Source organism: Lichenostomus cassidix, chromosome 2 (genome assembly GCF_008360975.1).
Source record: "Lichenostomus cassidix isolate B80296 chromosome 2, HeHo_3.0, whole genome shotgun sequence".
Lineage (NCBI taxonomy): Eukaryota > Metazoa > Chordata > Aves > Passeriformes > Meliphagidae > Lichenostomus > Lichenostomus cassidix.
In genome coordinates this window covers 117,448,418-117,462,850 of record NC_139482.1, presented here as the reverse complement: position 1 = coordinate 117,462,850, position 14,433 = coordinate 117,448,418, and the positions used below count along the sequence as shown (strand labels likewise).

Below are 14,433 nucleotides of genomic sequence, written 5' to 3'. Positions count from 1 at the left end.
ACTGCTCTAGGACATACTCCTTGATACTAGCAAGGAAGCCTGTTTTACCTTCCACTTTTCTAAAATATTGATACATTTATTTCAAAAGAAGTATGAGTTGATACACTCTTTCCCTCTAGGTTCTCAATTTTTATCTGATCTTGATGCAATATAAAGAGTATTTCTTTTAGCTGCTAATTTTGTAAAAAACAAGGTGACATAGTTACTGGAATTTATGTAACATTCATTCAGTTTATGTATCATTACGATATATCAGTATCTTATCAGAATTCTCTCAATCATACATTTAACTGAATGTATTTATGAACAAAAAACTGAACATTTTTTGGAGTAACACACAAAAATAAGTTGTTATTTACAAGTAATATATATAATAAAACTACTACCATTATATGCCTTTTATACACTGTAACTGCAGTCAATTTTTGCATTGTTTAAAAAAAATTTCCTTAAACAGAAATTGTTCAGACTTATCCATTTGTCCATACACATGTATGTTATGAGAAATATAATAGCTTTTCACATTTTTAAAATTATCAGTGTAATTTACATTTTTCCCCCAATATCAAGTGAAGATTTAAAAATTATGCAAACTGGAACACAAAGACAAGTAGCTATGAATGCTGAAATACAATCAATTTGGAACACAAGAGTGTTTTAAACTACCAATCTGTGAGAAAAATCCCTAATATTTGGCATGCTCATCTCACCACCCACCCCCAAAATGTCAAAGCTAGATAGCCTTTTAAAGTAACTGTGATTATTGCATATTAGATCTTTGGAGAAGCAGAGCTTTAACCAAAAAATATTTTTAATGTAGCTGAAATACAGACATACTTAGCTCAGGGAGGAAAGAAAAGTAGAACACGTAGTAAGTAGTGTTATCAAATCAATCCAGTTAATTTGTTCTGTCCTTGCTTTGAGTAATCCTCTATACCTCAGATAATCCAGTTAAGTCAATGGGTACTTCAGCAAGTGCAAGAAAAACAATCCAGTTTTATGTGACCAAGTTTTCATTCTGCAGAAGTCCTTTAAGAATCTTGGTCCTTAACTTACATCATTTAAGTGCTGACAGGTAAATTAACACATATTCTAAACTGGTAACAGAGAAAACATTTACCTTTTTTTAAACCAGGATATACAAAAGACAATTTGCATAGTTACAATTCAAGCACAAAGTCACTGTAAATAAGTACAAAAGCATTTATAAATTTACTAAATTTGCTGCTGTTTGTGCCAGCCAAATTAGACAGGAATGAATGTAAACTTGAAGGGATTGGAGGAGAACAGTCAGTGTTTTTGCTTAAAAAATATGCAGAGAATGCTTTTAAAGGTTTTAAAAAATATTTTCTGCAGCAGGAACAAACAGTTCAAACCCCAAAGAAAGCCATCCAAAAATGCCCAAATTCCTCCTATACAGCAGAGAAAGTTTGTTCATAGGTTTCAAACCTACATACAAAACGAGGCACTATTTACGCTATTTTGGAATGTGTCCATAATCCTAACCTTTCAGTTCACCCCAAGACTTCCAAGCCATTCTTCACTTCTAACTTCCTAGGAAAACATATCCTCAGAAGGTGGTGCGTAAGAAAATCCAACAAATGCATCATCTGCCTCTAGGACACTGGCATTAACAATGTTGTAGTCAGAAGAAACACAAACTGAGTAGGGGACCATTTCTTCCGTGAACACTGCATCAAAATTCCCAATATCGTCTGGTCCAACCTAGAAAACAGAAAGATCTGTCAGTCATCATATTAATATGGTGTTTTAAACTTGTGTTTGTCCTTTAGATTCCAAATTTAACTCTCCAGGCTATCTATCTTCTTGTTCTTTTAAAGGAAGCCCACCGCTCCATCTCTGAAAATAGCTATTAAAAGGCTGGATTTTTGGGTTGGAGTTTTGGCCAAATCCTACATTCTCAATGATCCTAAAAAATATGGAAAAAAGTCTCTCTTATGGAGGTTAGTCCAGATGGATAAAGCATGGTGCTAGCAACACCAAGTTTATGGGTTCAGTCCCCGTATGGGGCATGCACTTAAAAGCTAGACTTGATGATCCTTGTGGGTCCTTTTCAACTCAGAATATTCTGTGATGTGTCATCTGAGATGCAAACACCACCACCACCACCACCACTCTCCCAGACACCTACCACATTAGGATTAAATGGTGGTGGAATCTTCTTCTGAAGAAGGTCAGTCCAGCTGAGAGATTCGAAGAATGGGTGCTTTTGAATTTCAAGCTGCAGCAAACAAAGATTTTAGATATTTCAAAAATCCATCCTGTGCATCATAGTAAGTATTACTTAATGATACATGCACATAGGCAAATTCTTATGTGCATGTCCTTATCAATTTGTTTATTCACAATTTACTTCGCAATAAAAGCTGCAGTTGGTAAAAACAGCAGTTAAAATTTGTTAGACTGCCTCTATCAATGGTTTTCCTTTTAAGAGCATACTTTCCGCTTTTAAGCCCTAAAATTGACGACCTTGAAGTCTAGCACACAGCAAGAATGGTTTCTATTAGTGTCTGTTCCTGCCTTGAAGTTTTGTTAGTTTTTGTTAAGCATATCACTGTCTGAGAAGCAGTTGCTTCAACAACTCTGCAATATACTTATATTTCAGAAGCAGCAAACAGCTGTGCTAAATACTACCATCCTTGCATCTTGCTCAGTTACAAGGTCAACAGACTAAACACAAGGACTGCAAACCAAAGACTATGAAGATCCCACCACTAATGGACAGAGTACATCCTTCTAGATCATTCCTCATCACACAGTTCTGAAGACACCTGTAACTTTATCACAATGACTGCTTGTGAACAAAGGTTTTATTGCTACACTGGGAAAATGTTTGCCATGACTTTAAGGCTAAAAACCAGCTGCTTTTTGCATGGAACTATTGTTCCTCTTTAGCTGAAGACTGGTTTCCAAGTCATTAGTTAATATTACCACATGACAGCCTTTTGTTTTGATTATTTCCCAGTTTCACCACAAACAGTGAAACCTACTTTTGTCCACCTTAGTGACTGCTACACCAGCAACTGCGTTTCCTTTGCTGGCAGGTACAGCAAAGAAAGGATCAAAATACCCCACAATGATCATTGCTATCTTATCCAGAGCAAATTTAAGGGATAGACCCCACAGGTTTCTTTACTGAAGAAATAAAAAGGAGGGAAGCAGAGACAAACATAGCAATGCAATCTCTATCTCCAGTTATTCATCCTGTGCTGTGCACATGAATTTGGTGTGTCCCTTTAAATGAAATATGCTTTGATAAATTAGGACATTACTTACAAAGTCTTCCCTCGCTCCAAGTCTGCTTTGCCGATCTTTCTCCAAAAGTTCTTCTAGGATAGACCAGGCTGTAAGACTGATTCCTGGGCGCAAAACCAGGGGTTTATGAAGAATATTATCATACATCTCAGCAACATCACGGCAGTAAAAAGGAGGCTAAAAAAATACAAGTTATACATGAATCTGAAGCCACATGCAGTGTTGTTTCATACATTACATATGATCAGTAAATATTACAAGACATACAAGCTGCTAGCACTGAAGCAGAAATCTCCTTCTTTTTATGCACTGCTAACTTCTAATTCAGTCATCACCATTGCCAGAACTTTACACTTGATAACTTCCCACCACCCGCCTCCTCTACTCGTAATGTGTTCTCACACTCATAAGTAGCCATAGATGCCATCCAGCTTCAAAGTTCCCACTGAACTTGCCTGAAAAGAACCTGAAAATGGGAAAACAAATCCATCTCCCTATTTAAAGTCCTATGGGAGGAGACAGAACTTGAGAAAACTAAAAGAACAGATTGTTACTGGAGTAATTACATATGACTAGAAGAAGCATAGCAAGATTGTTTTTTTCTAATGCAGTCAAAAGCCAGGAGAAAACCTGGGATACCTAAGTAAAAAAAAAAAAAATTCTTTTATTTTTCTTTATTCCAACATTTGACAAAATTTTCCTTGTAACCTGGGGGGTTTTGCATTGTGTATTATCACTGTTGATTCAGTTTACTCTCACAGTCCCTCAAAGTGATGACTACTGATTTTGCTGATGTCTATGACTTAGCTTTTCCATGAACTGTCAGACACCAAGAGGCAATGTAAAATCCAAAAGAGAAAGACAGGTGCTATGTTCCGTACAAGACAGTCTGTTAATCCACTTAAACAGAGTATTCCAATATTATTAAAAAAGCCAGCATCTTTAACACTCAAAGGTTACTTCAAATAGAATTGGAGAGGGGAGGAAAGCAACCTTTACGTATCAGGTACATACCAACCCATAAAGCATTTCATAAAGAACTGCACCAAGGCACCACCAGTCTACTGTGTTGTCATAGGGCTGCTTTTTAATGACTTCTGGTGCAAGATACTAAAATTTAAAAAAAAAAAAAAAAAGTATATTAGAGCATTAGGCTAGCATGGATAAAAGCTAGATTTTAGTCACATCATAGTAAACACTTTCAGGAAAACTTGCTTCATAACAGTCAAATGTTTCAGCTAAATACTAGACCTCACTCATCCTTCACGGCCTTCAAAGGTCTTTCCTGTAATTTAAAGTATGTTTATCACCAAAGCTTCTAGTCCTGTCATTTCAGTGAATCCCTCACATGTGTTCAAGCCTTCCATATTCTAAGTTTTCCAGGGTAGTTTTCTCAGTAAAAAGACAACAGAGTTCAGTAGCTCAGTCAGCAAGTTTGAAGTTTCATGCAACTGCAGTAATTTGCTTGAGTCACAGATATTAATTCCCTGTAAACTTACTAAGAATCAGTGGCAGGATATGGTTAGCAGATTCATATTGACAAATCTGTAGTAGCTGTAACACAAGCTAACTGTCCTGTGTCTACCCAGCAGTTAGGAGACACAGGAGAAAACAGTATTTAGAAAGGGCTGAAAAAACAGAGGAAGGAAGAGGCGAGTTACAGCCACGTGGGCAAGCAGTAGACACTGCATACTAGTAAAAAGAACAATGAATAGATCTGTAGGGAGCTCGTCTTTCATCTTTGGTTTGGTTTCAGCTTGTTAAAAGAAAGCAAACCTCCCAGCAGTACAAAACACAGTATTTGACCTTCCAGTTACACAAATATTAATAATAGCCAACAGTCACTAATTACTAACAAAAAATCCCATGGAAGTTGTCAACATACTTCTGGGGTCCCACAGAAAGTTGCAGTGGTATCAGAAGTTGCAATCCCTTCTTTACAAAGTCCGAAGTCTGTCAACACAACATGACCCTGTTTAAGAAAGAGTGATATGTTAAAAAGAGAACATATTCAACATGCAGATATGCAGAAGTGTCAGTTTTGTGAGAGAACACAAAAAACAGAAACAATCTTGCATACTTACTAGTGAATCTAGGAGAATGTTTTCTGGTTTTAAATCCCTATTAAAAAAAAGAAAAAGTATTAAATCAAGACAGCAGTTATAAGAGCTTTCGAGGCAAGGGATTTTATTCTTCAGCTGAAAGCTTCAAGTTTTGATGAAATTGCTATGTTCAGGTTTCCTGCAAGATGATTTCATGTAGAGTTTTTTATTTGGCAATTTGTCCTATTTTGAACTTCTGCAGGACAAGGATACATTTCAGAAACTTACCTGTACACTATATTTATGGAATGCAAGTAGCCCAGTGCACTGGCTATTTCAGCAGCATAAAATCTGGCTCTGTGCTCAGGAAAGGAACGCTCTCTTTGTAAGTGAAAGAACAGCTGTAAATATGCAAATAGGAAATAAGAACATTTCAGAGGCAAAAAAAAAAAAAAAGGCTAATAACATGTAATTTTAAAGTGAAGACTAATTAATTTTGTTGTCCACTTAAAAAAAAAAATACAATGAAATAAAATTGGTTTTACAGCATGATTTAGTCATTGCTTTACCCTCTTCCCTTCTTTTTTGTAGCTCAGATGGATATGTAGCTCAAACACATTCCCTTAAAACCAGGACTAGTCAAAAGGAACTAGAGCAAATCACTAAAGCTGTGAATAGAAGTTGGCAAGACTAAATCATGCCAGATTGCTTCCAAGCAGAATATAACCTGGTGTCAAGTAAGTCATCTTTCATTTCTGTAAATGCTTGTATTCAAAGATTTGTGTAATTATTTATAGAATTGTATTCTGAAATAACAGAGATGTAGATCACTGTGTGAGATGATCCACCAATTTTCTCTTCTACAGAGAACTGTTTGGCTTCAAATAATTCGAACAGATACAAAAGTGGAGACAAAGATTAAATCATAAACATACAGATTCAACTATACTACACATTCAACTTAAAAAGATTTTAAGACAAATGAAGTTTTCCAGTTTCTGCCTACAAAGTCTAAGAAAAATAAAAAGCCACTCAGCTTTCCAGGCACTTCATTCAAATTTGAAAGCTGTTTTGAACTGTATTTTAGTTTGCCTGAAACAATACAAAACGTGGGTTCTGGCCACAATTCACAGGATCCACAATCAGGATTTTGCTAATACAGTCTAAATAAGATGACAGCACATTAGACAAGAGAAAAGTCCATCTTGTCTCAACTCTGACACAGTATCACAAATATCAGTTTCCTTCCTTCCCCTTTTGAAATGTCAGCATCTCAGCCAATGCAGATGCAAGAGGAAGACAGTGTTACATGGTGAAAAATGTAAACATAAGATTAATGCATAATAAAGTTAAATTTATATGACTGTAAAATACAGTATTTGTATCTGGCAATCACGAATAGACTGGGACTGAAGTTGACAACAAGAACAGGGTCCAAATAGCTACAGAAGTCTGTAGCAATAGCACATAATAATAGCATTTTCAAAATTGGGAGAATGCTGATCACAGCCCATTGTAAAGGATCATTCTGCCCCTCCCACCTAGAATTAGCAGAATAGACAGACTAAAATGCTAACAAAACCACTACATACCTCTCCTCCATTAACAAAATCCAGGACAAAGTAAAGCTTTTCTGTTGTTTGGAATGAGTAATGTAATCCAACCAAAAATGGATGTTTCACATTTTTCAAAAGCACATTACGTTCAGCCATAATATGTTTTTGCTGCAAGAAGTAAGAGATCAATAAGTAAACAGGAATGATTTTGTAATTAAGGAAAAAAAACCAAGGGAGGTGGGTGGAAAAAGACTATTTCTCTTAACCTCTTTCCTATTGAGAACAATTTTTTTCTGCAACACCTTGACAGCATAGTATTTCCCATCCAGTTTTCGTTTTGCAAGAAGAACCTGTGAAATTAAAAAAAAAACAAAAGACTGTTAACAGTTCACGCACTATTAGTAATATTTTATTATTTCAGCATAGCTGGAAAGTGTTCATGCTGTTTTTTCACAATACAGTCACTTTGCTTCTAATACAGTCAATCAACAATATATTTGCCAACAGAGTGATCTCACAGTTCTGTAAAAATTTATCACGACAGTGGTATTATGAAAGACTGAATTATAATATTTATTTTCCATGACCTTCTAAATCTCTATCAAAGTAATTTTCAGCTTTTATGGGATAAATTTTAAAGATAATTGAAAGAAAAACAACAATACAATAAACAATTGGGAAACAAAGATTTCAAGAGGAATTTTCTTTGGCATTTGTCTAAGATATCAACATTTAAGGCACTTGTCAAAGTGCTGTTGCTCACACTGCTCCATAGTATCAGGGATTTCACAGAATAGACCATGACAACAAAAGGAAAAACATGATTTGTACTTGAGCTGCTGCATAAGCATAGGGGTACCTCCCTTCCTCCCTGGGGGAAACAGAGGATCCCAACTGCACTTAATGAGAAAGGGAAACTCTCCCTTTTGTTAGTCCCAACAAGTGGCTGAGGCAGCCAACACTGCATCAGGGAAAAAATGGCAGGGGCACAAAGCAGCAGCAAAAGGGATCCAAGAGAACAGTTTATGGGCCACCCTAGACCAACACTACTTCTGGAACCTCTGGCCAAGTCTCCAGTCACTGTGCATGAGAAATCAGCAAGCATCCTTGCACCACCATAAGACACAGGAATAAAAGCTCACCTTGCCAAAGCTGCCTTTCCCAATAACTTTCAGGAAATCAAAGTCTGTTGGTTTAGCACTGAAAGATATTTAGGAAGGAGACAGGTCATCTGGGTAGAAATTAAAAGCTTTATAGCTGTACAGCAGTGTAGTGTAGCACTCGAATTGTAAAGTGAGAACAATGGCTTGTTAGCACCCTCCTTTTCTCTGTTCCACCCAGCACTGCTTCTGCAGACCTGTCCTCAGACACAATGACTCCTCTTCACTTTGCAATTCCATTTTCCTCTAAGGAAGGTGTTCAAGTTGCATCCTCTGAGTTTATTTTATTTACTAAGCTTAACCTTATGATTAAAGGAGAAGCAAGACTGTTCTTTCATTCTTCACAGTCTAGTTTCTTGTAATTTTTAAGTCTCCATTTCCCCATGACTTCTCCTGGAGCTTATTTCTTATTTCTAGGGGTCCAAATGAGTTCTAAAGTTTACATGAGGAAAGGAAGGACCAAGTTTGTTATCTATTCCCTCTTAGTTATCCCATTCTTCCGTCCATCCAGTCCTCCCTCATTTCAAATTTCAGTAGGAGATGGGAGGTCCTAACACCTGTCTCTTCTGGGTGTTTGTATGAATTCACTCTCAGTTTTTCCATTTCCCACATCACCACTCCTTTCAGTTTTTCCCAGGATTCCCTTATTCTTTCCTGAATACAATTCTGTCAGCGAAACAATTATCCGTGTTTTCAAATTCCAAAACAAGTTACATCACCATACACCTCTCTATTTATTGCCCCTGAAGGGAATGACTCTTAAATTTCATTTCTTACTGCAATCTATTAACCACTTCCTCCTGCTAGCCCAGAAAAAATCTGTGAGGAAAGCAAAACCAAAATAGCAGTCATCTCCTAGATGAGAAAAGCAGATTCACACAGAACTGAGAAGAGAAACTCTACAGAGGTCACCCAACAGAGACACAAGTTACCACTGCAGTAACTGGGTAGTAGCACCAACAAGGCAAGCTGCTCCTTTGCCATGCAAAAACTTGTTTTCAGAAGCTGTGGGACAACTCCTGAGGTCAGTCTAGCTTTTCTGGTTTTACAATTAATTTTAATCCAATTTAATTAAATTTTAAAATTACATTAAATTGAAATACATTTAATGCAATTTAATTGAAACCTACTGAGGATTTCCAGATGGTCCCAGGTTGATATTCTGTGAGGTAGAGTTTAACTGTTGGGAGAAACAAAGAGGTTTACTTGTAATACTTTTTCTCAAATTCTCTCTTATCTTTCAACCAATCCTAATTTTAAAATACTCTACTGTCAGCTCAAGGCACACTTTTAAACTTGTTACATTAGAATTTTAAAGAGATCTAACATCCAGATTGGGAACTGAAATATCTGGCCATCATCACCTTGTCACAAATTATTTCTACACACATCCTGTTCAAGGATGAAGGTAATAAAATATTTGTGTCCAGACACAGAGGAAAAGATCAGAAATAAAAACTGAAGAGTATTTCAATAAACAACTTGTTCCTCATTCAGAACGTAACCCTTTCTATACTTGCTTCATGAATGTATATTCCACATTTTATTCCAAATTCTTCAAATTCTTACTAATACAGTAATTTTAAACCCACACTGTTTATACGAGTAATTAATGAAAGACACTGTGTTTTTAAAAGTACAAAAGTGAATGTTCTCCCAACCCCAAGAAAAATATTACCAACCTTTTCTATCCTGACATTAAAGGTTAAATAACTCAATTCCTGGAATTCCATGAACCTTACTGGTACACACCCAGGCACAATTTGTAAATTACAGGGAGCAGAGGAAGCCACTGCCATTTAGGTAATTTTCTCCATTTTCTTTTTGATTTAAAAAAAGCAGTATTTGTATTCTCATTGCGGTTCTGGACTTTATCAGAGAACAATAAGCTGCACTCAAATACAAGCTACCTGGGGACAGGCTGTCAGCCAGCACAAACCAATACTCCAGAAGTGGAGAATGGCCTGACAGCAGCACTGGATGCTACTACTCACTGAAATAAGCCAGTGGCAATGGAAAGTTTTAAAGGAACTACTGTATAAAAGAATTTTTTTTGAAGGCTTATTTTTGTTCCTTGTTGTTTTGCTTTATCATTTACAGTAACTATAAGGTGAGTTTTTCACCAAAAATATGGGGTCCAGGCCATTACGTAGCAGCTCTCTTCCCATTTTGGAATTTGTTGTGGCATGACACATCATTAATCTTCCACAGAACGTCTGTATCATTCCACATTACTTAAAATACCTTTCAAAGGAGGAGGAAACAGGTATTTTAAACTAGTGACTTTGGAAATGAAACTTTCAGAACACACTAAATCTCCTGTGGATCACACACAAACCAAAACAACTCTTACATCTTTAACACGGGCTGAAGAAGAAGAAAAGCACTAAGATCACATCTTTATGCCAATTAGTAAGTAAAGAAGAAAACAAGCTTAAATATGGCACTTCTGCCTTCTTAAAAATACTCCTATTTTTAAACAGCACTGTTTCTGGAGGCTGTAAACCAATTTTCAGAGAAGCCATCCAGCTATATAGTGGCTTTTTTGACAAAAGAAACTTCAGACCTCACACAGTGTTATATGTGAAATGAAATCAAACCCTTCCTTGCTCCTAAGTCACTTTAAGAAAGACTGCATTTTTTCCCCTGAGAGAATTCTATTTCTCCCCATCTTTAAAACAGAAGAACACGGAAGCAAACAAAAAGACAATTAAGCATTCAATCTCCCCTGCTCCTTGCCAGATGTTCTTAGCAAGGGCCTTTGAACAGAGTGCAAAAACTATGACAGCTAAGCTATGACAGAAGTTGTGTTTCTTTAACCCGTATAGCAAGTGGGGAATAAGCAAGACAAAGCCAGCAATCACTTTTACTCTTCTCTGCAATTCACATCTGACAGAACAACAGTTTACAGCCCACAGTGGAACTGAGTAGTTTAAAAAGAACAGGGAGGGGATTTATTGCAAAACGTACCAGCAGTTTTCAGTAAATAATGTACCCAAGAAGATTGCCCTCAAGCAGCTAAAATTTAGAAGACTGTTTTACTCCTGTTTTATTACCTTCCGACTACTCCTTTCATCTTCATCTTCAGATGGATCCGACTGGTGTTTTGGGTTATCCATCTGAAGAAATCCTCTGACATCTGGGCTAGAAACACAGTTAACTTCATTAGCACACTAATACTTTGCATGATTTTCAGCCATAAACACAGAGCATAGAACTGAACAGCAGCATACAGAGGAGTTACTCATCACCAAGCTTTATATTTAAGTTGTGGTAATTAAGGACTGTGTACAAGCAATGCTTTCTTTTATAGCAACATAATTTAGCTGCCAAGTGTGTTATATACAGCACGAAATTCTTCACTTGCAAAAACCTGACACATTAAAGTATATGTATGTGAAGACTTCAGAAGGAAACACTGCAGTACTGCATTTAAAGATAATGATCAAAAGAAAGCATGAGTTCTAACTGGCTAGCAACCACCAAGAAACCAATGGTCTTCCATAAAACCAAAGAATTTAAATTTTTGCTGAGTTTTCTAAGATTAATTAAATAGTCCAATATGATAAGGAATTAAATACATCATGTGTATCCCAAGGAAAGGCACACGTTCCAAGAGATACACAGGTAATGTTCCTGTCTCCGTTCACTTTAGAACGGAAAATGGTGAACTTGTTTTCAGAATTCCTTCTGGCTGGTCACCGTCAAAACAGTGTTAAGAAATCCTTCCAGTCAGCTGCAGGACACAAATGCTTCAGGAATTAGCAACAGGCGTCCCACAGTGCCTAAGGAGATGCATTTTATCTTCAGCAGCAGTTTCAAGCTCTGTCTTGGTGGGGCTGGGGGACAAGGACAGAGAAAGGTGGGAAAGTAAAGAGAATTCCAAGAACCTGCTTCTAGGAAGAAAGGCGTGTCCAACAGTTCAAAAGAATGTAATGTCTTTCTGAACCACAGCACAGTGCAAGTAAAGAATAATGTAATACAACTGAGGCAAAATTAATTCCTAAAAAAATGGGTATCATGTATAGCCTATAAACCACGTCAAGTGATTATTTGGATCTTTCAAGTTCCTTCAGTTTACTGGAAGGCAACCTTCTTATCAAGGAGGAAATCTTACCTACATTTCAGAGACAAAGTTCCTTGAGAAAGACTCACGGCAGTCATTGATAGGAAACTCCACATAAGCCATGCAGTACAAGAAAAGCACTAACTTACTATGGAGTAGCTCTTTTAATCTGTCCCTAGAATATATAAAATAGGGTGGTTTTATATAAGGAACAGATGCACTTGCTTTGCTATTTTCAATCCATTTCACCCTCCACAGTGAGGATCAGCAGTAAGAGATGAGCTGTTTCTGACACTTCTCCAACTTCTGTAATTTCACGTCACCACTACTGAACGAACCCCATGTCCTACGTTAACTGAGGCTCCCAGTCTTCAACACCTACATTATTTATTCCTAAGTCCTATTTGAAATGTGTTTCAGTTACCTTCAAACTTTCAGGTTTAAAGTACAGCAACAAGACTGTTCACAAAATTTCCCACCATCATTTCACTTTAACTCCTCCCCTTTTATATCAACGAGAAATTCTGATCTATTTCAGCATCAGTCTTGTATCCTGAGACCAGGAAGACAAAAATCACAGTGGTTTGAACATTGTGGTAATACTGGGTTACGATGCAACAGTTTAAGTTTCAGAACATTTGGGTATCATAAAAATCAAGAATTAGAAGTTGTGGCTAATGCTTTTCACTAGACAGAACAACAGAACCAGACCTTAATTACCTTTCAGCATTAATTATTCTCAATAACTGGCTGATTAAATAGAGCATGTTGTAATACATCTCAAATAGTTACTATAGTAACTTTGTCCATGACTGAATTCACAGCAGGAACAACATAAATTAAAAATACCAATTCACAGGAAAAGGCTGCTGTACATTTGCAGGGTATTCCACAATCTCCACAATCCACAAAAGCCACAATCATAACTGATGGATGTTACACTGCTCATATTTGCAGTTCTAAAAGCACTGTTAAGAACTAGTGTTTAAAAATAAAAAGGTTAACATACCAATTTCTCAGGCAAGACTGCAGCACGTTAAGCAAAATGCTATACAGATTGATGGGAGTTTTATGCTGTATTAGCTCACATGTATTAACTCAATGTATTTTAGAATACATGGAAACTATTCCTAAAATAATCTCACCTGTGAAATTAAAAGGATTGAGAAAACTATTTCAAAAGGGATGCTCAATATACATTCCCCATATATTACCAGCAGAAGTTGATTTTGTCTGGATTTTTATGATTGAATGAATAAACTTATTTTATGGATTATCTCTGAAATACACAAAATGGTGTCAAGCTCTGCTTAAATACAGTTGCTTATGTAATACTTGTTCTACATTAGTCTTCCTGTAAAAACAATATAATACCACACAAGAATTTTGGACACATAGAATAGTATGAACAAACCCAAAAAGTGACACAAATTTCAAAGCAAAATGGTAAAATTAATAGCCAGAGACAGAAACTTAACATTTAAGACACACTTTATTTAAATAATGGTGCCCAGCTCCTCCCTCTTCTTGCCACATTTTCTATGAGAGTAAACCACTGGTATCTTACAGAAAGCAAAGGTTCAAAAAGCCATAATACAGTAAAGAACAGTAATGGTTTAAAAGAGGACAATAATGTAATGCAAGGTTTGCTTCCCCCAACACAGACTGCAAGATCTTACAATTCAGGGGTTTCACATTCACTTTTATATTAATCAGATTTTGAAATCAAAAAACAAAAAAAGATCGATTTTCTTCTAGGGAACACATTCTCACTTACAGAATGAGAATGAGAATGTAAGACCCCACATCTCACTTACAGAACTGATAACTCATTTCCCCACAGGTTGCAAAGTATTGTCATTCTTGAGTTCTTCAGGTGTTATGCAAATGTTCTCATTCTCATTAAGGAGCTACTTTGGACTATTTAAAAATAACTGCATTACATCTTTAATGCATCCTCTATTATACAGTTTTTCAAACAGGTTTTCTTTGGACATGTTCTGATAGACAGCAATTAAATGCATTAATACTTCAGTGAAGGCCTACATTTGAGGGGGTGAGCAGCCCACTTTTGGGAGTTGTGCAGTGTTTTAGGGAGCTTCACAGAGCTCATTAGGAACAAACTCCCAGCTCCTATATTAAGGACATCAGTCAGCAAGGGGGATGCTTTATAGGATCTCTATCCCTTCTGCCACCTTTTCTTGGAACACCTGCCTTCAACCCATGAGAATAAGCTGTCTATCACAGTAAATTTGCTGAGGAAATGCAGCTTGAAGCCAGTCTACTTAACTCCCCAATTGGACTAAGCCAGTAATCTCACCCTGTATTCCACC

The 14,433-nt window shown here is 36.6% G+C and overlaps 1 protein-coding gene across 2 annotated transcripts in view; it reads right to left on the bottom strand.

Annotated features, from left to right (window-relative positions):
* Nucleotides 1–793: 793 nt before the first annotated feature.
* SGK3 (serum/glucocorticoid regulated kinase family member 3) overlaps nucleotides 794–14,433 on the bottom strand; it is a 33,408-nt gene continuing 19,768 nt past the window's right edge. For both annotated transcript variants that reach the window (XM_085052957.1, XM_085052958.1), the window contains exons 6-17: nucleotides 11,091–11,178; nucleotides 9,165–9,214; nucleotides 8,017–8,074; nucleotides 7,141–7,224; nucleotides 6,911–7,042; nucleotides 5,607–5,719; nucleotides 5,361–5,397; nucleotides 5,162–5,248; nucleotides 4,291–4,386; nucleotides 3,298–3,453; nucleotides 2,153–2,242; nucleotides 794–1,725 (exon numbers count right to left, since the gene is read on the bottom strand). In XM_085052957.1, coding sequence (XP_084909083.1) covers nucleotides 1,555–1,725; nucleotides 2,153–2,242; nucleotides 3,298–3,453; nucleotides 4,291–4,386; nucleotides 5,162–5,248; nucleotides 5,361–5,397; nucleotides 5,607–5,719; nucleotides 6,911–7,042; nucleotides 7,141–7,224; nucleotides 8,017–8,074; nucleotides 9,165–9,214; nucleotides 11,091–11,178 — 1,162 coding nt within the window. In that variant the 3' untranslated portion in view covers nucleotides 794–1,554. The remainder of the gene's footprint in view (nucleotides 1,726–2,152; nucleotides 2,243–3,297; nucleotides 3,454–4,290; nucleotides 4,387–5,161; nucleotides 5,249–5,360; nucleotides 5,398–5,606; nucleotides 5,720–6,910; nucleotides 7,043–7,140; nucleotides 7,225–8,016; nucleotides 8,075–9,164; nucleotides 9,215–11,090; nucleotides 11,179–14,433) is intronic.